Source organism: Pongo pygmaeus, chromosome 1 (assembly GCF_028885625.2).
Source record: "Pongo pygmaeus isolate AG05252 chromosome 1, NHGRI_mPonPyg2-v2.0_pri, whole genome shotgun sequence".
Taxonomy (NCBI): Eukaryota; Metazoa; Chordata; class Mammalia; order Primates; family Hominidae; genus Pongo; species Pongo pygmaeus.
The window spans coordinates 217,210,527-217,234,422 of NC_072373.2; the positions used below are offsets into that span (position 1 = coordinate 217,210,527).

The 23,896-nt window shown below is 51.4% G+C and overlaps 1 protein-coding gene across 7 annotated transcripts in view; it reads right to left on the reverse strand.

Moving 5' to 3' along the window:
• Positions 1 to 1,002: 1,002 nt before the first annotated feature.
• Positions 1,003 to 23,896, reverse strand: part of PRDM2 (PR/SET domain 2) — a 126,455-nt gene continuing 103,561 nt past the window's right edge. For 5 of the 7 annotated variants that reach the window (XM_063659542.1, XM_054437854.2, XM_063659547.1 and 2 more), the window contains one exon: positions 9,900 to 10,037. In XM_063659542.1, the coding sequence (XP_063515612.1) occupies positions 9,917 to 10,037 (121 nt within the window). In that variant the 3' untranslated portion in view covers positions 9,900 to 9,916. Of the gene's footprint in view, positions 2,921 to 9,893; positions 10,038 to 23,896 lie in introns of those variants that run through there. The other 2 variants (XM_063659565.1, XM_054437871.2) reach the window with 2 other exon arrangements.

The following is a 23,896-nucleotide window of genomic DNA, read 5'->3' on the forward strand; positions in this document are numbered from 1 at the left end:
ATAGCCAAAAAGCAGAACCAACGCCAAACTAAATCACCTGAAGAATGAGTGAGTGAAATATGGTCTATTCCTACAATGGAACATTTGGCCATAAAAAGGAATGAAGTACTAACACGTGCTGCAACCTTGGCGAACCTTGAAAACATTATGCTGAGTAAAAGAAGTCAGTCACAGAAGACCACATATTATCTGGTTTGACTTCTATGAAATGTCCAGAATAGATAAATCCATAGGAACAGAAAGTAGATCTGTGGTTGCCTAAGGGTAGGGGCTTTGGGAGAAATGGGGAGTAACTGCTAATGGGCATGCAGTTCCTTTTTAGGGGTGATGAAAATGTTCTAAAATTGATTGTGGAGGCTGGGCACAGTGGCTCACACCTGTAATCCCAGCACTTTGGGAGGCCGAGGCGGGAGGATCACGAGGTAAGGAGAACGAGACCATCCTGGCTAACACAGTGAAACCCCATCTCTACTAGAAATACAAAAAATTAGCCTGGCGTGGTGGCGGGCGCCTGTAGTCCCAGCTACTCAGGAGGCTGAGGCAAGAGAATGGCGTGAATCCGGGAGGCGGAGCTTGCAGTGAGCCGAGATCATGCCACTGCACTCCAGCCTGGGCGACAGAGCGAGACTCCTTCTCAAAAAAAAAAAAAATTGATTGTGGAGATGGCTGCATGACACTGAATATACTAAAAGCCCCTGGTGTACGCTTAAGTGGGTAAGTGGTATGATCTGTGGATTAGCTCTCAATAAAGCTGTTTAAAGACGAGAATATATTTGCAATCAAAAGAGGTCTTTCTGGTCTTAGTAATGTGGTTCAACTCACTGGCTGGCAGCTGGCAGAGTAGCCTTACTTACCAGGTGGGACATTTCCAGAGTGAGCTTCCTTGAGCCCTTGGTTCCTCCCATTGCTGGGAGGGAGCGTTCAGGGACCCCCCACCCCACTCCCACCGAAACCACCAACACAGAAGACAGAGCACAGAAACCAGAATGATCACTCCCACGCTTGTTCCTCACAATCGTTCTTCACACTTTTATTGTTAATTCTCTTCACAGGGCAGATACAGAGCTGTCGTCTTAAAGACCACCACTGACCAGCAAACGCCACTGTTACAAAATCATCTCCCCTTTTCATGATTGGAACAGTTTTCCTGACCGTCTGGTAGCATTGAAGGGTGACCAGCACATTTGCACATGCAAAAAAGGAGTGACCCCAAGGCCTCAACCGCACTTCCCAGAGCTCACCATGGGCTGCAGGTGACTTGCCAGGTTTGGGGTTCATGAGCTTTCCTCGCTGCTGCGGGGGGAGGCCCTCAAGAACTGAGAGGCCGGGGTATGGTTCATGAGTGTCAACATTTACGGGACAAAAGCGCATCATTAGGATAAGGAACAGCCACAGCACTTCATGCTTGTGAGGGTTAACTGTAGGAGCAGGTGAAAGGATTCCAGTTTATGAAAATTTAAAGCAAACAACGGTTTTTAGCTGGGTGGAAAACAGGAAAACTGTGATGTCGGCCAATGATCGCCATTTTTCTGCCCATGTGAGGGTCCGCATGAGACCCTTCTCCTAGATCCTTATCAGATCCCATACTGCAGCCGATTGACTCATTAAATAACACAAGTTATAAAACTTTAAAAATGGAGCATTTACAGTCAGGGACATAAATACGTGCTTTTAAAAGTGTCTACATACATATTTACAGAGTTGCAAGATCAACCATAGTAGCCCTGAAAAAAAAAAAATCCCTTTATTGTGTGACAAATCGTGCTCATCAGAGCTCCCTCCTTCCGCTCTGGGTTTGATAGCTCACTATTGAAATTGGAGCTGAGAAAACAGCACCCAAGTGGTCTCAGACATCCTTGTCTGGGGTCTGCCCCAAAGGCACAAAACCCAAGAACCTCACTGAACTGGGTCCAAACGCCAAGCTCAGCTCACCCGTTTCTCCGAGACATGGACTGACTGTCCTCCAGAGAGCAGGAGTCAGCCCCGTCCGCCCCTGGAAGGATGGCCTCTGACATCTCTTCTTCTTCCCCCTGTGCTTTTTAATCTTCCCATTTTTTTTTCATTTCCCAATTTGTTTGTTTCCTATTGCAGCTAATTTGAGAAGCTCAGACACTAAAGGTGTTCATGGTCCCACCAAGTGTGGCAATGAAGGGTGCAGGAGATCCCTCCCCTCCATACACCGTCCCCATTCCCTGCCCTTCCCAGGGGAGGAGATAGATCTGTAAGTGGGGACAAAGTCTTTCTCCCAGGTGCACCTGATCTGAGGTTCTCTGCAAAGACTCAAGAGCAATGGACTGATGAGAATTTCAAGTCTGGAAATGACTCAAGAGCCAGAAACTCAGACACCTTAGGCAAGGAAGGGGATTTTCCATGTGTTGGGGCCAAGGGGAATGTTCAGGCTCGGCTCCAACGTGTCAATATGCTATTGATTTCCAGAGATGTTTCGGGGAGAGGGAAGGTGGGGAGAGAGGGGTGGTACTGAAGGGGAACTCGGCCTCCTCCTGAAGGCCTTCCTAAGGCTGACCCCTGGGTCAAACCAAAGTCCCCATAATGGCAAAAGACAACTCAAGAAGCAAAAAGCAGGGTCAAGGAGCTCTTGAAAAATTGCATAGTAGGAAAGGCCCCATCCCAACAGGAAGGCTGAACTGCAGAACACGGTCCCAAGAGCTGCATCCAAGTATCATCCCAAAGGACAGCGTGGAGTCGGCCGCCTTCCTGCTGCCCCGGGGTTCGGGACCCTTGTTTGAAGACCACTCACGCACCCGCACGAGAACACGTGAACACACACGCACGCACACATGCACGCACGCACATGCACTCCCTTTCTCTCGCAGGCTCACACAACTGGGATAGGTCGGTACTCCCTGCAGGGCAGACTGCCAGTCCCTTTGGCTTCACTGATTCCAGGTCACTTCAGGTGCTGAAGAGAAAAAGAAAATAAAAATAATAATGGTAAGCATACATTCAGGGCCGACCATGGTGGTCCATGTGTTACTGCACTTAATTTTGTAACTAAACTGTTTGTTGAAACATACCACACACAGAGCAAAAAGCACAGCTTGATGAATTTTCACAGTGAATACACCTGCAGAGCTGGCACCCAGATGAAGAATCAGAACGTGACAGCCGCACATCAGCCCCCGACCCGTGACCCCTTTAAGGATACATGAACCCTCCTGCCCTCCGGAAGAACCACTGTCCTCACCTCTAACGCCGTAGACTGATTTCACCCATTTTTTAAGTTAAATAAATAGGGTCAATCAGTCATCTCCTCCTGCATCTGGCTTTTTCCACTGAGTGTTTGAGAGAGCCACCCGTTCTGTACATGTGGTTGATGTTTTCAACCTTGCTGTTGTGTAGTGTGCTACTATAGAAACACACCACCTCGGCCAGGCGCAGTGGCTCACGCCTGTAATCCCAGCACTTTGGGAGGCCGAGGCAAGCAGATCACGAGGTCAGGAGATCAAGACCATCCTGGCTAGGGTGAAACCCCGTCTCTACCAAAAATACAAAAAATTAGCCAGGCATGGTGGCAGGTGCCTGTAGTCCCAGCTACTCAGGAGGCTGAAGCAGGAGAATGGCGTGAACCCGGGAGGAGGAGCTTGCAGCGAGCCCAGATTGCGCCACTGCACTCCAGCCTGGGCAACAGAGCGAGACTCTGTCTCAAAAAAAAAAAAAAGAAAAAGAAAAAGAAATACACCACCTCTATCCATCTATTCCTCTGCTGATCCACAACTGGGAACTTCCAGTTTGGTGCCATGTGAGTCATGCTGCTAGAACATTCTCGTATGTGTCTAGAGGACACGTATGGTGCATATACGTATGCATTTCTGCTGAGCGGAAATGCTGGGTCGTAGGATGTCCATAGATAACATATCAGCATTCTCATAGGTGTTTCCTGGTACACGTGGGTACATATCTGCTGAGTGTGTCTCCTGCAGTGGGACTGCTGGGTTCTGAGGTACCCACATGTTCAGCATCAGTGGACACTGCCAAACAGTTTTCCAAAGTGATTGTACTCCTGCTTAATTTCCTTTGGATGTTCACAACAACCCTCACGGCAGGCAACACAGATCCCCATTCTACAGGAAAGAAGTGGAGGCTCAGAGAGGAGAAATAACTTTTACAAGTCTGCCGATGATGAGCAGCAGAAGTGAGACTTGAACCCAGGTCAGGCTCACTCACTCCAGCATCTGTGTGCTCTTCCAGTCGGGAGGGGATGGCTGTTCCTGCATGCTTCCTCCGCAGAAACCACATTCACAGTGCTTAGTCCAGAGCTGAGCACATGAGTGAATCCTTAATAATGTTCACTGCAGGCTGGGCGCGGTGGCTCACGCCTGTAATCACAGCACTTTGGGAGGCTGAGGTGGGCAGATCACTTGAGGTCAGGAGGTCGCGACCAGCCTGGCCAACATGATGAAACCCCGTCTCTACTAAAAATACAAAAATTAGCCAGGTGTGGTGGTGGGTGCCTGTAATCCTAGCTACGCAGGAGGCTAAGGAGGAGAATCCCTTGAACCTGGGAGACAGAGGTTGCAGCAAGCTGAGATTGTGCCACTGCACTCCAGCCTGGGCGACAGAGTGAAACCCTGTCTCAAAATAAATAAATAAATAAATGTGCACTGCATTGGGTTGAATTGGGCTGGGCCAAGTTCAGGGATACAGTTCTCTTGCCCAATGGACCTGGTCACCATTACTATTATTAAAAATAACTACTGCTATTATTATTACTACCACTAATAATGTAATATTTCAATAATAATAATAATAATACCAGTTGTTTATGGAAGGCTTATTGCATACCACGCACTTTGCTAAGGGTTTTCCATTCACTAACCTATGCAATCTTCTCAACAAACCCATGAGAGAGGTATTATTATTATTATTATTAACCCATTTCACAGATGCGTGAATTGAAACACAGAGGAGTGAAGTAGCCACTGAAGGGATAGCTCCAGACACTGTGCACCTAACCACTACGCATGTTCATTTCAATTCCCTGAAATGTCTTGATGGGGCTGGAACGGGCTGTTTGCGGGGGAGTGGGATATCTTCAAGAGAGGAGGCGTCCCTTCCCAGAGGACGCCTGCTTATGCAGCAGACTGGCCTGTCTGCCTGTGCCCATGAGCCAGGTCACGGGGAAGAAAAGGAAGCAGAGGCGGGGCCAGCCATGGAGTGGCTGCATTCCCTTGGCCTGGCGCGGCCAGCAAGTGTGGGGCTCCCCTGGGTCACGTGGGATCCATTAAAGGAGCCATCTTGCCAGCCCCCACCGAGAGGGCAGCCCTCTGGGGAGGCCACAGCAGCAGGAGCTGGGGGCTGGACCTGAGGTGGAGGGGAGCTCTCATACAAGGGAGATGGGCCAGGATGGGCGACCTCTACACTCCCCACTCCCAGGACCCCAGGAGGGAGCCCATGTCAGAAATCCTGCCCACAGAGGGCCCTGAGGTCGCTGGTCTTAGCCAAAGAAGCAGCAACAGCCGAGAGAAGGATCACAATGGTGGCCAGACAGGTGAGAGGCTGTCCCTTCCCTGGGCCTCTCGCTGAAGCCCTGGGGTGGGAAAGACGCGGGGTGAAGACAGGATGTGCAAAGGAAGCCTCCCTCTAGACTAGGCAGTGTGGCACTTTTCTGCACTTAAAAGTGAACAGAAACCTCTGGGCTTTGTGTGAGTCACAGTAAAGGGGGTGACGCAGAGGCCGGTGAAAGGCAGGGCTTGCCAGAAACCAAGCTCCTCTGTGTTCATTCTCGCTGCATTCAAACTGTCCGGGAGACGGGTGACGAAGCCTTGAATCCGGAATGGGCAAGAGCAGGCAAAGCAGCCAAGGCCATGGGTCCTTCGAGAAGGGCATCCTTTTCCCTGAACAAAACCCACATGCACACACAGTTTTACAAGGAGGCACAGCCCATTTAGAAGTCCAGGTTCCGTCCCGGGAATCAGAAGACCGGAGTGTTGATGCCAGTTCTGCCACACGCCCCTCCGTGTAAGTTTCCGTCTCTGTAAAATGAGGGCTTTGACCTGCACACAACTTCCTGAACTAAAATACTTCGCTGTGGCATTTTCATAAATCTGGAGCTGTGTTAAACAGTGCTATGGACTGAACTGCGTCCCCCTAAAACCCTTATGCCAAAGCCCTGACCCCTCTACATGATGGTATTTGGAGGGGAGGCCTTTGGAAGGTGATTAGGGTTAGATGAGATCATGAAGTAGGGCTCAGGATGAGATGAGTGGACTTCTAAGAAGAGACACCAGAGAGCTTGCTCTTCCCCAGGTCCCCACCACGTGAGGACACCGCAATAAGGTGGCCGTCTGCAAGCCAGGAATCGGGCCCTCACCAGAACCTGGCTATGGTGGCATCCTGATCTGGTACTTCCAGCCTCAATAACCACCAGGAAATAAATTTCTGTTCAATATTTAAGCCACTCGGTCAGTGGTATTTTGTGATAGCAGCCTGAGCTAACAGTATAAAGAAGATTTTTATGGAATACTATGCAGCCATAAAAAATGATGAGTTCATGTCCTTTGTAGGGACATGGATGACATTGGAAATCATCATTCTCAGTAAACTATCGCAAGAACAAAAAACCAAACACTGCATATTCTCACTCGTAGGTGGGAATTGAACAATGAGAACACATGGACACAGGAAGGGGAACATCACACTTCGGGGACTGTTGTGGGGTGGGGGAGGGGGGAGGGATAGCATTGGGAGATATACCTAATGCTAGATGACGAGTTAGTGGGTGCAGCACACCAGCATGGCACATGTATACATATGTAACTTACCTGCACATTGTGCACATGTACCATAAAACCTAAAGTATAATAATAATAATAATAAAAATAAAAAATAAAAAATAAAAAATAAATTAAAAATTTAAAAAAAAAAATTATTTTAAAAATAATATAAGTAGCACATGCTTGGTGTAAGTACCAATTTAAAAAGTGGGAAAAAAGCTACAAAAGATTTTAAGGAGGAAGTTTCAGTCACTTAGACATGAAACTGCTGAGTCTGGAGCCTTCGTTGTCGGTGAGCAAACAAAGACCACAAGATGCAGAGGCAAATGACGTTAGGCCTCTCTTCATTTGATCGCTTAGCTTGGGAAACTGTATGTGTCTTTAAAGAAGGAAAAAGAAGGCCACCACCTAGGACAGTGCTTGGTGCTGGGGCAGAGCCTAAATTCATAAGGCTTGGCAAATGCTACATACATTTCATCTTCGTCATGGCCAAGCCTGCAGTGGCCAACAGAAATGGCCCAGTCTGTTTAGGAAGCCAGCCCAGTTGCACTTGGCTCTCCCTCCGGCTGCAGAGAACACCTGCTCTGGGGTGGAAGCAAGTCCCGGGTGCCCATCAACACAGAAGGTTCATGCAGCAGCCTTGGCCACAAGGAGGATGCTGGACACAAATGGTTCCCAGAGTCGGAATTGTTCATCATGGCATGGCCTCTCATTTTCCAGAAGACTCTAGCCACGTCCTATGTCTCTTCTCTTGGGGCCTCAACTTTTCCGTCTGTAAAATGGGAGGTACATCTTCCAGGGCCTCCCAGCTCTGTACTATCTTAGAGTCCATTTCAACATTGTTCCACGGGACTCCAGCTCAGGGTCAAGTCTCCAGGTTCCCCTGTCAGGGAGCAGCTGGCCCCAGAGAGACAGGTTCAGTTCCAGCAGCAGACAACAGACTCTCTGAGCAAGAGTGGATTTTATTTTTGCTCCCCTCCCCAAACCCCAGAGGAATAAAGCCAAGCCGGAAACTCCAACTGCTTAAGAAAGAGAGAAGTAAACAGCCGGGAGCAGTGGCTCACGCCTGTAATCCCAGCACTTTGGGAGGCAGAGGCAGGTGGATCATGAGGTCAGGAGATCAAGCCCATCCTGGCCAACATGGTGAAACCCCGTCTCTACTAAAATACAAAAAAAAAAAAAAAAATTAGCCAGGCATAGTGGCGGGTGTCTGTAGTCCCAGCTACTCAGGAGGCTGAGGCAGGGGAATCGCTTGAACCTGGGAGGTGGAGGTTGCAGTGAGCCAAGATCACGCCACTGCACTCCAGCCTGGCGACAGAGCGAGATTCCGTCTCAAAAAAAAAAAAAAGGGAAGAGAGAAGTGAGGTCTTGGGGTTGGAGGGCAGGCGGAAGGATGAAAGGGTCTTCTCTTCCTGGCATAATACAAAAGACCTCAGAGTTTCAGAATTCAGCCCATTCTTGCCTTGAACTACAAACTCATTCCAAACAACCCTGGCTTGTGTTTTAACCACTGCCTTGTGTTAAGCACGCGTTCCCAAACCTAAGTGTGTCCCAGAACCAGGGGGCCATCTGCTAATGCAGGTTCCCTGGTCACACCCACCAGGATGGGCCCGTGCCATCAATACCCACCCACCAATACAAGCAGGGCTGTGGGGGGTGGTGGCCAGTCCCCTCCCTCCCATTAACCCCGTATTCAACGACTGTCCTGTGCCAACCACTTCCATGCTGGGTATCTCATAGGGGTGATGTGACTTCCCTCAGAGATGTAAACTCGGGATTTGCTCACTGCAAGCTCCACCTCCTGGATTCACGCCATTCTCCTGCCTCAGCCTCCTGAGTAGCTGGGACTACAGGCGCCCACCACCATGCCCGACTAATTTTTTTATATTTTCAGTAGAGACGGGGCTTCACTGTGTTAGCCAGGATCATCTCGCTCTCCTGATCTCGTGATCCGCCCGCCTCGGCCTCCCAAAGTGCTGGGATTACAGGCGTGAGCCACCGCGCCCGGCTGAACTCGGGATTTTTTAATGGGGTTTGGCCCTATTCGTACTATAGTCCAGTAAATGGGATTTGAGCCTTTTTGGCCATTTTGTACATTTGGAACTGGACTCTGAGGTCTGTATTTATAACAGCATCCTAGATCTTCTGATGTATGAGGTCCTCTGATCACTTTGAGATGCTGGCCTTGGGGACACAATGAATGCAGTTGTGTGGTGTCACCAACAGGGAGGGCCAAGCCTGCTCGTGGGTCACCAGCAGAACCCAGGTACTCCAAAAATGAAAAGTCTGGTTTCCATGTTTTTATCCAACAGAAATCGTAGAGTAATTCCAGGTTTTTACCATCAGAAAACCTAGGAAGAGGCTGTTTTAGTCCAGAATAAATCTGAGTTTTATATTTTATGGATTAGGACAGATTACATATTCCTTATCTGAAATGCTTGAGACCTGAAATTTTTTGATTTGGGATTTTTTTTGGATTTTGGAATATTTGCATTACATACTTGCTGGTTCAGCATCCCTAATCCAAAAATCTGAAATCTGAAATGCTCCAATGAGCATTTCCTTCGAGTATATTTCCTTTGAATGTCCTCACTCAAGTTCAGATTTTGGGGCATTTCAGATTTTGGATTTTTGGATTAGGGTTACTCCACCTGTATTATTTTTACTTTCAAATACATTGTGAGAACAGGAACTCGGTCATCTTTTCTGGGCTTAACGCCTCTGAGGCAATTAAGAACTGAGTATAATTACTATTTTTATCATTATTACTCCAGTAATGACTTACCTAGTGCTTACTATGTGACAGACACTCTTCTAGGTGCTTTGCACATTTGACATTTGTAATTGTCACAAACACCCTATAAAGTAGGTACTATTGTAGTGCCCACTGTACAAATGTGGAAACTGAGGCTCAGAAAGACTAAGTAACTTGCTTGAAGCTCGTAGCCAGCAAGCGGCAGAGCTGGGATGTGAAACAGGTGGTCCAGAGTCTGCACTCAGCTAAGTGCCCTCCTGGAGGGAGGCCCTGCCTTGTGTGCCTGGTACACACAAGCAATCACACCCACCGCTTTCTCTCCTTCCCTCCCCACCCAAGACCCAAGCCCACACCCCCTTGACCCACCCAAACAGTGCCAGAAGCTGTTCCGTCCTGCCTCGTACCTGTCAGGGAGCAGGCAGAGCGTCTACTCTTTGAAGAATGGTCCCTGGAACTGGGCTGCAGCCGGAGCTTTGACCTTCCTATATTGCCTGGTGATGTACGGGGCCGCTGGTGGAGAGCATCGGGACGCCAAGCGGAGGCTGTAGCTGTGCAGGAAGAGGAACAACACACATTGTCACCAGGAGCCCAGCCCGGTGCCCTAGACACTGCTCTGGGGGGCTTCCTTAGTGCTGGTCACCACTTCCCAGGCCCGGACAGGATTGCACTTCCTGGACACCTTGAGGCCAGGTGCCTGGCATCGGCTAATAGGACATGAGCTTTAACCACCAATGTGCACTTCTCCATGTCGCATCCACCAATTCTCTCCCCTCGGAGGCGATCGCAGAAGCACGGGCGAGAGGAGTGTCCATTGGGCTGGTTCTGAGACGCCACGATGGGCAGTGCCGTCTGGTGACCCCCAGTGGACATGCAGGTGAGCCAGAATGACTCCGACTGCATCAAAACAGCGGCTGTGCCCTTCTCTGATTCCATTTCCCCACCTGCCTCCCTGCTCTCCCCTCCTGCCAGGCCCCAACACCCATAAGGCAGAAAGCATCTGGGGAGGTTACTATTATCAAAGTACGAACACACCTGCACATGGGCTGGGTTGTGGGGGATGGAGGCAGGTCCCCTCCCTGCCCTTAACCCCACACTCCACATCTATCCTGTGCCAAGCACTTCCATGCTGAGTATCTCACAGGGGTGACGTGGCTTCCCAAAGAGGTGAACCTAGGAATTTTGGGGGCATGGTTTTGCCCTATTTGTACAGAAAAGCACCCCCCACCACCGCCCCCAGTAAATGGGTTTGATTTTTTCAGAAGGGCTTTTAAAAAATTTATTTAAAAGATAGATAACTCACACCATTATTCCTTTCCTTTCCTCACTCAGCTAACTCGTACTTTTCTTTCATATCCCAGCTGGGATGCTACCTCCTCCAGGAAGCTTTCCTTCTTTAACTCCTGGGTGGGGTGTTCCTCCAACAGGCCCCTTAGGTGTCCCCATCCCACCTGAATTAAAAGCCCAGAACAAGGTGTCTGCCTTTCTCATGAGCTCTGAGATCCCAAAGTCAGGATCTTTGTCTTGTTCATTGTTGCATCCCCAGCTTGGCACAATAAAAATAAGCATCCGGCCAGGTGCGGTGGCTCATGCCTGTAATCCCAGCACTTTGGGAGGCTGAGGCGGGTGGATCATCTGAGGTCAGGAGTTCAAGACCAGCCTGGCGAACATGGTGAAACCCTGTCTCTACTAAAAATACAAAAAAATTGTCCAGGCGTGGTGGTGGATGCCTGTAATCACAGCTACTCAGGAGGCTGAGGCAGGAGAATTGCTTGAACCAGGGAGGCAGAGGTTGCAGTGAGCCGAGATTGTTCCATTGTACTCCAGCCTGGGCAACAGAGCAAGACTCCATCTCAAATAAACAAACAAACAAACAAACATCCACTAAGTAACAGTGATACATACAGGTTCACTGCATGTCCAGAACTGTGCTAGGTATTTTCCATAGACAAACAATCTAACTCTTCACAAAACCTACTCAGGTGGATACTGTTATTATCCCTAATTTACAGATGAGGAAACTGAGGCACAGAGAGCCTGTCACCTGTCTGCCTCTCTAGATGGAAGAATGGAAAGTGAGGGGGGCCTCCGGACAAGGTGGCCCAGGTCAGAGGAGGTGGGAGGCCAGGCAGGTAGGAAAGCAGGAGGGACAAACACGCCCGGAACCCCACCTGCTCCAGGTGTTTGCAGAGCCAGCTCTGCCTGCGGGAACAGGAGATGGGAGTGGAGTCCAGCTCAAAGCTGGCACGTGGCAGAGCTCACATCAGTGGTTCTCAATCAGGGTACACACTTGGTAATTTGTGAAGACATCATTGGCTTTCATACTTGAGGGAAGGGTGCTGCTACTGGCATCTGGAGGGTAAGGCCAGGGGTGCTGCTAAACCTACAGTGCCCAGGATCAGCCCCGGCAACAAAGATTTAACCAGCCCCAAATGCTGACAGTGCCAGTGTTGACAAGGGAGCCCTCAATCGATATTAAAATAAGCAAATGCATCAACAGACGAGCAAATGTAGAAGGTGCTGGAGAAAAGCCTTAGACAAGACTAAGAGACCTGCTGTTGTCACAAGTGAGCCTCCCCCAAGGGCCTGGCTCTCTGTCAAGCTCAGGGCTGCCCCTGTTTGAATTCCTCCCGCGCGCTGTGCAGCCAAGGCCCACGGTCAGCTCAGTCTATTCGCCTGTGCAAGAGTTAAGGAGGAAACGGAGGACCCATGCTTCATACAACTGTGCTCCTGACAGGCCACGAAGGCCCATGAGGGGGCCTGAGTGGGGGGTTGTCTCTGCAGCTAGTGGCCACCACCCCAACCCCATTCTAGCTGGCTGGTGCCCCAGGAGACCCAACCTGGGAGGAGACAGCCAGCTGGGAGGCTGCTGGAGACATGGACTCCTGTGTCCTGTTGGGCAATAGGAAACAGAGCTGGCAAAGAGCAGGTCCCCTCCCTACGATGTCCCCCTTCCCAGGGAAATGTCTACAGTGGTGTAGCAAGACCAGCAGAAGCTTTGGAGACAGACAAGCCCTGCATCATCAGTATCCAGCTTCTCCCTCTCTCTGCTATTAAATATCCAAAAGCCAGATCAATCACACAAAAATAACACCCCGACCTCCCAGGCCTCTCTAGCCAGCCAGTACGTCTCCCTTTAGCATCTGTTCCGCCTGGGCTCCTGCGGATGCAGCAACCACAGCGTCTCCACCAGGGGGCGCGCCTCCTCCCCGGCTCAGGGCGTCCACCTGGGTGGAGCAAGTAGGTCGGGGGCAAAACCCCTGAAGGCAGAGGCCCCTCTGCCACCCCTCATCCACTGCCTGGCCTAATGGAGGACCACGCCAGCCAACATGAACATGGCCTCCATGACTCCCGAGGACTTTCTCAGCTTTCTCTCTGAACCCTCCCAGCAGCCCAGGAGGTAGGAAGAACAAGTGCTTTTATACCCCTTTCACGGATGAGAAAACTGAGGCTCAGACGGATACGGAGACTTTCCCAGGGCAGCAGAGCCCAGGGCTTTCAGCTCCTTAGGCCACCATTTTGAAGAAACACCAGGTCACTAATTGGGTGTTTCCTGTTAGGACAGGGACAGGATGTCGTGGGGGACTGTCCTTCCTGATCAAGAAGTGCTTCACTGTCAAAGAACTCATGAGAGCACAGTGCCCCCAGCCCCGAGATGTTAAATACCAAGGACCAAGGCTTTGGAATTGGGTGCTTCTCCAGGGCACAGTAGCAGTTAGCACAGAGCCTCATGATTCTTGGTTCCCACCCACTAGCTGTGTGACCTCAGCGAGTCATGGACCTGTCAGTTCCAGGTTGATCTTCTGCAAAGCGGGAAGACCAATTTGGGGTTACAGTAATGATTAACTTTGGAGAAAGGTCTCCATGCAGGGCATCCTGGCACTCCGGTAGGTATCAGCACAGTGTCGTGACTGTGGCAGTTGCGGGTGGTGGACGCATATGGAAAAGTCATCACCCCAGGAGGATGCAGTATGGCCGCTGGAGACCTGGGGGTGGCCTCCAATCCTCATTCTCATTGACTGTATGGCTCAGGGTAAGCCACTCCCTGTTGCTCGGCTTTGGAGCCTCAGTTTCCTCCTCTGTAAAATAGAGACAGTCCCTGCCAGCCGGCCAACAGAGAGCAGGGCTGGAAGAATTTTGGTGACCAGGATTGAGAGCACTTTGCTTTCTGGGAAGAATCCAGCACAAGTGAGACGCTCCTAGTGGATGTGACCCCAGGAAGCATTGGAGCAGGAGGTGAGCCAGGGTCCTGACTGGTCCTTAAATCTGTGTCAACACTTCGGTCAGACTTTTGGCTGAAACTCCTGGGCAGGGCTCCAGACCCGCACATCCACTGCCTGCCGGGCCCCTCCACTTGGATGTCTAATGAGCATCTCACTTTAACACGGCCAAGTGGGACATACTAGGGTCCCACCTTGCTCCCGCCCCTACCAGGCTCCAGGCACACTGGACTCTTGCCACTCTTCTCAGGAAATGGCACTGCCAAATGTGTTGTTGTTACAACTAAAGCCCAACAGCCCTTTTCTTCTTCTTCTATTCATTTTGCTGCTTCAGATTGGCCATAGACCTAGAAACGACACACATTTGAAGCAGGCGCACCATCAAGCAGTGTGCTGTGATCATGGGGCCTGTGAGACCCCCGCTGTGCTCACCCTCAAGCTGATCCATCTCCGGGTCCCTTAATTCTGCCTCCAAATCCACACACCTCTCTCCACTCCCATTGCCACCACCCAGCACAACCTGTGGCATCAACACGTTCCACAAGGACTGTGGCAATTGCCACTGCACTGTCCCCACTTTGACGCTGCACCCTCCCCCCCCACCAATCCATTCTCCACTAAGCAACAAGAGAGGCCTTTATAAGGGCCACCGGACATGACCACGACACTGGACCACATCACTGCCCAGAGCAAAAGCGGCCCAAGCCTTCCCACACAGAGTGCTGTGCGCCTGCTCGCGACCCTCCCAGTCCCCTCACGCACTCTGTGTTCACCCTGTGCACTTGTCTCTCAGCCAGGCCAAGCCCTACTTACCTGGTTGCTCCCCGCCTGGCTTTCCCCTGCCCTGCCCTCCTCTGCCCGAAGCTCTCTCCCTCCCACCTTGTGGGTGTCAGCTTAAGTGTCTCCTCCTGAAAGAGGCCTTCTCCAACCTCCCCACCTTAGTGGCAACCCCAGCCCTGTTCCCATAGCCTCTGGAGTTCCCTTCTGTCTTCCTTATGTCCTTCTGTGACTTTCTGGGCCTTTTGATCACAGCTTTTCCCACAGCAATCACCTTGCCTGTCGAGTTGCTTACTCCTTCACCACTAGAAGAGGATGTCTTTGAGGGCGGGGACTGAGTCTTGCTGACAGTGCAATCCCCTGTGTCCCCAGGCACAGGCCCTGGCACAGGAAATATTGGGTGGGTGGGTAGAGGCAGCCATGAGGGATGCCCCTGGTTTGCTGGTGGAGGAAACATGGTCTTAGGACCACACACCCTCCCCAGGCCCAGCCCCTGTCCAGGGACAGCAGAGCCCAGAGTCTCCGGCACAAGGACAGCCTGTACGCTCCCAGCACTGCCTCCAGTTACAAGGGGATGCCCCATCAGCCAGTAGGGGGTGAGCACAGTGTCACAGGATGCTTCCTGTGGGTGATGGTGATGGCATGGTCACTGTGCAAGTGAGCGTTAACGAGCCAGTGCCTCACTTATCCAGAGGCCCCTTAACCTTTACAATCCAGAGAACAGCCTAGAACGTTGTGGAAAGTCTGAGCCATCCACAACCAGTGCCCACTGATCTGTAAACTCTTTTTTTTTCTTTTGAAACGGAGTCTCACTCTGTCGCTCAGGCTGGAGTGCAGTCATGCTTTCTTGGCTTACTGCAATCTCCACCTCCCAGGTTCAAGCGATTCTCCCACCTCAGCCTCCTGAGTAGCTGAGACTACAGGCACCTGCCACCATGCCCGGCTAATTTTTGTATTTTTAGTAGAGACGGGGTTTCACCATGTTGGCCAGGCTGGTCTCAACTCCTGACCCCAGGTGATCCACCCACCTCGGCCTCCCAAAGTGCTGGGATTATAAGCATGAGCCACCACGCCCGGCACTGATCTGTAAACTCTGACAGAAGCTCACTGCATGCAGGCACTAAAATTCATGCCTGGGCCTGCAGCCTGTCCCTAAGGAGCACAAAGTCACACAGAACTCAAGCTTTCAGCCGGGTGCGGTGGCTCACGCCCGTAATCCCAGCACTTTGGAAGGCCGAGGCGGGTGGATCACGAGGTCAAGAGATCGAGACCATCCTTTCTAACACGGTGAAACCCCGTCTCTACTAAAAATACAAAAAATTAGCCGGGCGTGGTGGCGGGCACCTGTAGTCCCAGCTATTTGGGAGGCTGAGGCAGGAGAATGGTGTGAACCCCAGAGGCAGAGCTTTCAGTGAGCCGAGATCGTGCCACTGCACTCCAGCCTGGGTGACAGAGCGAGACTCCATCTCAAAACAAAAAAAAAAAAGAAAAAAGAACTTAAGCTTTCATGTTCAGTGCACGCTGTTCTTACTGTACACACAATTCAAACGAATACGGCCGATGGCTTACAAGTCCGCAGCCAATCAGAAGCAGCAAAATGAATAGAAGAGGAAGAAAAGAGCCATTAGATTGAGGCAAATACAGAGTCTGTAGCAGACAGCAGACACTTCCCTGGAAGCGGGAAAGGAGGGCAAGTTCAAGGGCAGGGAAATACTATGTGCCAGGCCATGTGTGTGCCGTGATGTTCCGGGTTCCATGCACGCTTAATTTTGTCCTCGGGGAACCTGAGAGGTCGACAAACTTGAGAGAGGTTAACTAATGTTATAGATGGAACCTTTGTGTCCCCTGCACCCCATTCATATGCTGAAGCCCTAACCCCCAGTGTGATCGTATTTAGAGGTGGGACCTTCAGGAAGTGACTGTGTTTAATGAGGTCATGAGGATGGGACATTCATGACGCGATTAGCGCATGTGCCTTGTAAGAAGATGCGTGTGCTCGAAAAAGGTCATGTGAGGACACAGACAGAAGGTGGCAGTCTGTGAACCAGGAAGAGAGCCTCGACCAGAACCAAACCATGCTGGTACCCTAATCTTGAACTTCCAGTCTCCAGAACTGTGAGAAAAAAAATTTCTGTCATTTAAGCCGCCTAGTCCGTGGTATTTTGTTATGGCAGCCCAAATTTTGTTAAGACAACTTGCCCAGAGTCGTGCTTGGTGAGATTAGGATCTGAACACGGAGTCTGGACCACAGCCTGTCATCTCTGCACATGACTCCCTCCCTAGGCGATGCATCCATGGCTTTGGCGTCCATGGCCAGCCTCACACAGATGACTCACCGGCGCCCACGCCCAGCCCACATCTGGCCTTTGAACTCCATTCACGCACTGACGTGACATCTCTTGGACATCTAGAAGGCCCCTTAAATCAGTTCCTGAATTTAAATTATGACCCCACCTCATGCCTGCCACCCCACCCTGCTCCTGTGCTTGGTGAACAGCACTGCATTTGTGCCCTGAAAGCCAGAGACCTGAGAGTCAACATGGTCCCTCCGTCACCCTCTCCTGCTACACATCACCTGCCACTGGCTCCATCTAGTCCGCCTTCCTTCCTCTTCTACCACTGTCAGGGACCACCTCTCGCCTGGAGGCCTGCAAGGCACCTTCCTCACTGGACTTCTCACTTCCACACTGGCTTCCCTCCCATCTGTTCCACAGAAGTGTGACCATCTTCCCAAAAGGCAAAACGGACCATGACACGCCCCTGCTGCAACCTATCAAAACCCCATGCTCCCAGGACGCGGTCCAAGTTCCTTGATACATCAAGTCCAGCCTGCACTGCCCTCCCAGCCCATCTCTCCCCTTCCGTTCTTGTTTACTCCAGCTAATCTGGGTAGACCCCATTTCCCAGTGGCCTCTAGCCCCGGCTCCTCACTAGATTCATCCAGAGAGGCCTGGGCTGCACGCCAGGCCATGACATCAGGATCTCTGGGGCAGGACTGGGCAATGGTATTTTTAAGCTCTTCAGTGATTCTGACATGCAGCTGGGTTGAGAACCACTGCTCTGGAGATGCTTCTGTGGCCGCCCTCTTGAGGCAACATGGCCCTGGTCAGGTTCCCACGGCACCTGCCCCCACACGGGCAGTTTCTCATGCATCTGTGTCTGATAAATGCAGGTCTCCCCAGGGGGCCGTAAGGTCTCTGATGGCAGAACGTGGTTGAGTTTTGTTCATCCTTGTATTCTTAGTACCTAATTGTGAGTGAGTGAATATAGACCCTCAACATGTAAGGAAGGAAGAAATGAGTGATTCAAGACTCCGTGATATTCCCACTGCACAGCTGTTCTCAGACACCAAGAAATCTGTTCAGTGCAGGGGAGGAAAAATGGACTTACTATGCTTCCAAAGATGTTCCTCCATAAAATCCCGGCAAAATTAATGAGATACGTAGTCCTAAATCCTAGACATCAAGAAAGGGTTAAACAAGTTCAGCATCAACTGGTTTTTTTTTTTTTTGAGATGGAGTCTCACTCTGTCGCCCAGGCTGGAGTTCAGTGGCACGATCTCCGCTCACTGCAAGCTCCACCTCCCAGGTTCACGCCTTTCTCCTGCCTCAGCCTCCCAAGTAGCTGGGACTACAGGCACCTGCCACCACGCCCGGCTAATTTTTTGTGTTTTTAGTCGAGACGGGGTTTCACCATATTAGCCAGGATGGTCTCGATCTCCTGACCTCATGGTCAGGCCCGCCTTGGCCTCCCAAAGTGCTAGGATTACAGGCATGAGCCACCACGCCTGGCCCAGCATCAACTGTTTTTAGAAAGCAAGGCAGTGTAGCATTACCTTGGTAAGATTTTCATACACAGTGGTTGAACATTTTAAACATAGTAGCAGGGTGGGGAGGAACCTGCTGTGTGCCCCACACAGACTTTGCCCAGAGTGTCTGGCCTCTGGCAAAGTGTGCTCTACTGCCTACCCTAGGAGGGAAATTTCTGGACATTTTACTTAGAACAAAAACTAATGGACTTTGAAAGCACAGGGGGATGTCATACACCATCCAATCTGTACAGACGGAAGGATTGGGCAGAGGGCAGATCTCAAACACCTAGTCCACTCCCAGCTCATAGGAAGGCTCAGAAATGGTGCCTCAGAGCATCGTCTCCTGTGGATCCTAATTTCTTACTTGTCAGAATCCCTTGCTAGTCTGAAGATAATGCAAGGGCATTGTCTATACAATAGAACGTCTAATAGAACATGTCTAGAAATAGAACATCTGTTCTATTCCTGGCCTCAAGGACGCATTCATTCTTTCATTCAGTCATTCAGATTTCTGGTGGCCCATTCTTGCATCAGGGACTCGGCACAGGCTGTTCCTGGAACGCTCTTCCCCCAGGTGGTCTTGTGGCTCACTCCTGGGCCCCCTTTCAAGTTTCTGTTCAAATATCTCATTCCCAGTGAGCCTCGCTAACCACTCTATTTGAAATCGCAAATCCCCCTGACACTCCCCATCTCGACTCCCTTTTACTTTCTGAGTTGTGCTTCTCCCCATCAATAGACCTGCGTTTACTGGTTATTGTTTACTGTCTGCCTAGTAGACTCCATGAGGGGGGACACTGGAGGCTGGTTTGTCATGGAGGCACATCCAGCACCCCGGCCGCTGGCTGGCATACAGTAGGCAGTCATCCACTATTTGTCGGGTGAACGGTGTGTCTATTCTGTGCCAGGTGCTTTGCCAACGGGAGTTTTGGTGAATAAAACAAGTCAAGTTCTCTACATATAACGTAGTTTTACATGTCACTTAGTGTAGCCTAGAGAGGAAAGATACTCATTTCAGAAGGAGTTTGATGCCCGTACGAGGCCAAGACTCAGGCCTCCTGGCTCCCAAATGACCACATTCTTATTCAGCCCCCAGTGGTTTTGGATAAGGGAGAAATCCAGATGCACTGAAATATACAAGAGAAAATGAAACTGAAGAAACAGAAGTGAAGGTCAGAGTGGAGGAGAAGACAGGGAAAGGTGACATGGGAAACAGCAGCGCGTGGGCTACAACCTGGGGTGGGAGGATCAATCTGTCCTGATTGGGGGGATCAATACTAGGCCTAGTATTGGGGGGATCAATACTAGGCCTTGTGCGTTCCAGGAAGTGGGGACAGGAGGTGCCAAGGCCCTGAGGTGAGACCCATCAGGAATGTCAGAGGTGATGTGGGCAGAGGGGAGGGTCTCATAGGCCTTCAAGTGAGGTGGCAGCCGAGTTGTCCTGGGCAGAGGAATGTCATGACCCAAAGTGGCTGCTGTGCTGGGCACAGACCGTGGGTTGACAGGGAAGGAACTGGGGACACCAGCAAGGAGGTGGCTGCCACCATCCAGGGAGATGATGGTGGCTTGGACCTCAGGGCAGCTGAGGAGGCCGAGCTGGGAGAAGCTGTGGATTCCGGGTGCGTTTGGGGATCTGCTGATGAGCTGGATATGGGGATGGAGGAAGAGGTTGGAGTCTAGCTGGTAGCTGGACTCCAAGCAGGACCATTTCCATTCAGCCCACATAGGGAGGATGGCAGGAGAGGGAGGCTTCATGGAGAGGCAGTTTCATTTTGGAAAGATTAAATTTGAATCTAGACACCCAAGGGAGATGTCAGGTGGGCGGCTGAATGGAGATTCTGATGAGGGTGGAAACCCGGGATTGGTCAGCATCCAGGTGATATTTAACGCATGTGACTGGATGAGATCACCAAGGGGGAGCGGAGACAGAGTGAGGGGACAGAGCCCAGGGATGGAGGCGGGATGAGGGGGAGCAGCTGGTAATGTGCGGAGACTGGGAGAGGGCGGTGTCCAGGTGGAGAGTATTTCAAGGAAGAGAAGGATTAACAGCGTCCACCGCCGCAGATGGGCCAAGGGAGATGGGACTGGAAACCAACCACTGCATTGAGCATCCTGGGGGCTGCTGATAATCTTGGTTTGATGGCTCCTGGAGAAGAGCCAAATCCCTGAAAGTGAGTTCAAGAGAGAAGGGGAGGAGAGACACTGGAGGCAGGAACCCAGAGGACACTTCAAGAAGGGTGGAGGGAAAGGAGTTTGGGAGGGAAGGAGCTGCCGGCTTTCAGAGGACATGGGCTCTCCAGGGCTCCAGGGTCCCCACCTGGCCACGGTGCTCTTCCAAGCTCCCTGCCAGACCGCCATGGGCATCCTGGGCTGGGATCTCTGCCTGCCCTGGTCCCTCCTTGCACCTTTTTCTCACAGTCTTCAGGAGGGATCTCCTGGGACAGCCATGCAGAAAGCTGGTTAGGCCACATCGCTGGCCGCAGAAGTCTTACACAAGTCTCTCTAAATTCTCAGAGTGCAATTCATTTGACGTCAGTGTCTGATGTTCTGCACTTTTGCTGAAGGTAGGGGAGAAGCAGAGGGTGGGGAGATGGTGCAAAGGTAAGACAAGCCTGTGATGATGCTGATATTCCCTGGAGGCTGGGTGAGGGCCCACAGGTGGGAGCTGTGGGAGCCATCGGCCCTCAGCCACTCCCAGGAACAGTCAACATCCACTGCAGGACCCACCTTCCCCAAGTGGGAAGGCCCAGGTGCTCCAGGGAGCCCCCACCCATTCAAATGAAGCCCCCAGCCTGGGGGAAGGGCTGAGAAGACAGAGAAGAAGCAGGGCAGGAACCCAAAGGAGAATGGGGTGGGGATTCCAGAGCCCAGAGCTGGAATCCTAGCTCCATTACTGACTTGCTGTGTGGCCAGTGGCAAATGCCTCTACCTCACTGAGCCATAGAAATCTTGCCTGTAAAATGAGGATGTCAGGCAAGGGGGAAAAAAAAAACATAATCGTATCATCCACTGAACACTTTCTATGCACCAGGAGCTACTTTGGGTAGTTTTTGGGAACTCCTCAAATTCCCAGCAGTCCTATAAGGCTGGGCCTGTGATGGTCCAGGTTTCACAAAGGAGGGTGCTGAGGCTCAGAGAAATAAAGAAGCTGGACAGTAAAGTTCCCTCGGCCAATTAGAGAAGCAGCCAAGATTTGAATCCAGGACCATTTGACACCAAAGCCCATGCCCCACTCCCTGACACAGTCCCCATAGTAGTGAGGATTGAAGAGTTCTTTCCAATATCCCCAAGCCAGGTGGGGGTGAGCTTTTGCCCATAGAGCAGCTGCATTGACCACCCAAGACTCTGGCAGTCTGCTTTGGACTGGACCCACCTTCGCTCAGAGGGCACTGGAACAGAGAATCTCAAACTTGGGTGCTCACTGCAAATCCCCTGGGGATACTAAACCAATCCTGATGCCTGCTTTCTATCCCAACAAGTTCTGATTTGGTTGGTTTCACGTACAGCCCAGGCATTGGGAATTTTAAAAGGTGCCTTTGCAGGCCACTGGTCTAGATCCTTGTACTCGAAGTGTGGTCCCCAGACCAGCGGCATCATTTTTCCCCTGGAGCTTGTTGGTAATACAGACTCTCAGCTCCCACCCACTCCAAGTCAGAATTTGCAGTTTAAGAAGATCCCTGGGAGAGGCATCTGCATGCGGACGCCGCAAGAGCATGGGGCTGGGGGACACCTTCAGCGGCGTCTCAAGTGTGGGCAGCATGCTAGGTTGCAGTGGCCAGCAGCGGCCCGTTCTGAAGCCTGGAGAGGAGCTGCTGCTTGGTGAAGTTCTGTAGACAGTCTCCAAATGAGGGGGCCAAAGAGGAGAGAATGAAAGTGGGCCTTGGGGGGCAGGGGTAAAGGTTTGACGCCACCGGCCCAAGGAGTCGCTGGGGTGCCTTCAGGAGAGACAGAGCCCTCGAGTACCGAGTACCGCAGGCCCATGCACTGTCTTCATGTTATCCTCCCTTTAGCCCCAGGAGATGGGCTGTTATACCCTTTTTATGGCAGAGGGGACAGCAACACAGAGAGGTTAAGTATACTTAAGAGGTGTGAATAGAAGGACAAAGGGAGGGAAGATTCATACCCAGATCTGATTTCAGGGCTGAAGTCGGCCTCAGCAGACACATTTTTCTTCCTTCTCATCAGCCCTGAGGGAGGCCACGGGCCCACTGCTGAGCCCCCAATGTGGCCTCCACACTCCCGAAAGATCAATCACGCCCCTGCTTTGTGGAGCTTCTAAGCCAGGTTCTGAGGTCTTCAGAGGCCGTGAATTCCCCAAACCTGTTTGGGTTGAACTCTAAATACCCAGCATGTGAGAAGCTCGTAACACCTGACCCAGTTGATAGGGAGGCTGGCCGGGCCTGGCCTGCAGTGACCTCGGCCCAGAAAACCTGCCCGCGGGGAAAGGCCCCAGCTGTGGCTGCCTCTTTTGCTGCCAACACCCGAGAAGTGCAGGGGACCCCAGAGGCCACAGGGAGAAGCCCTTCCCTTACAGACGAGGAAACCGAGGAGAGCGAGCAAGGCACTCGCTCACAGTCACACGCCAGGTTGTTCTTGGGAGCAGCGAGGGGACAGGACTAGGCTCACTGCTTATTTTGGGACATTGATGATGGGAAGAAGGGTAGTTGAAGCCCCCGAGGACCCGCTGAGGGCACTCAGATCTCTGTAACTGGCTCTACCCGCCTGGCTCCCCCACTGGACTGGGAGCACCAGGAGAGGACAGTTGGAGTCTATTCACTTCTCACCCATCGAACCTACTACGGGGCCTAGCAAAGGCTGGTGCTCAGAGAACGTTTCCTGAACAAATGGATGGCAAAGCCAGGCTCCTGGTGCGGTTCAACCCTGAAATGTGCCTGTCCATGCTGCTCAAGAACCAAATCCTCCCAGCGTGGCTTCCCATAAGGTTTCTCCCATTGCCAAGGTCCCGCCCAAACCAGGGGACAAGGTCCCCATTTTTACGACAGTTCTGTGAACCTAACCCTACAGCCCTCAGGCCTCCCCAGCCCACCTTCCCCACTCCATTCAGCACAGGGGTTCGAGTCTGGAGAATGTCACCTCGGCTGGAAACACCGTCACTGCCCGTGACATGACCAGCCCGGGTGAGAGAAGCCCAGCAGGGTGGAAGAGCGGCTCCTCCAGCTTCACAGCTTCCTCCCTCCTCTGCCTTCACACCTCCCATCACACACTCCCTTGCAGCCACCTGGTTCTAGGCTGCCTCAAATCATGTCCCTTCTTTCCTCTCTTGTGGAGCTGAAACAGATTGCTTTCTTCAAAAGGCAACCTCTAAGAGTAGGAGGGAAGCCAAAAAGAAAACACGAACACAAAGTGTGTGAAGACTGATGAACATATAAAAAGCAGATTCCCAACTTGGGAAGTAAGAGATGATGGTCCCTTATGAGATCCAGCGGAAGAGCCCTTTTTAGATGGTAAGATTCTGTAAGGACACTAAAACTTCATTACTGCCACTGTTCCATCTTTTAAAGATGATCCAGGTCAAAGAAGTCAAAGGGATTACATAAACCCCAAGGACCAAGAAAAGAAGAGCTCACCCCGTGTGTGGTTTGGA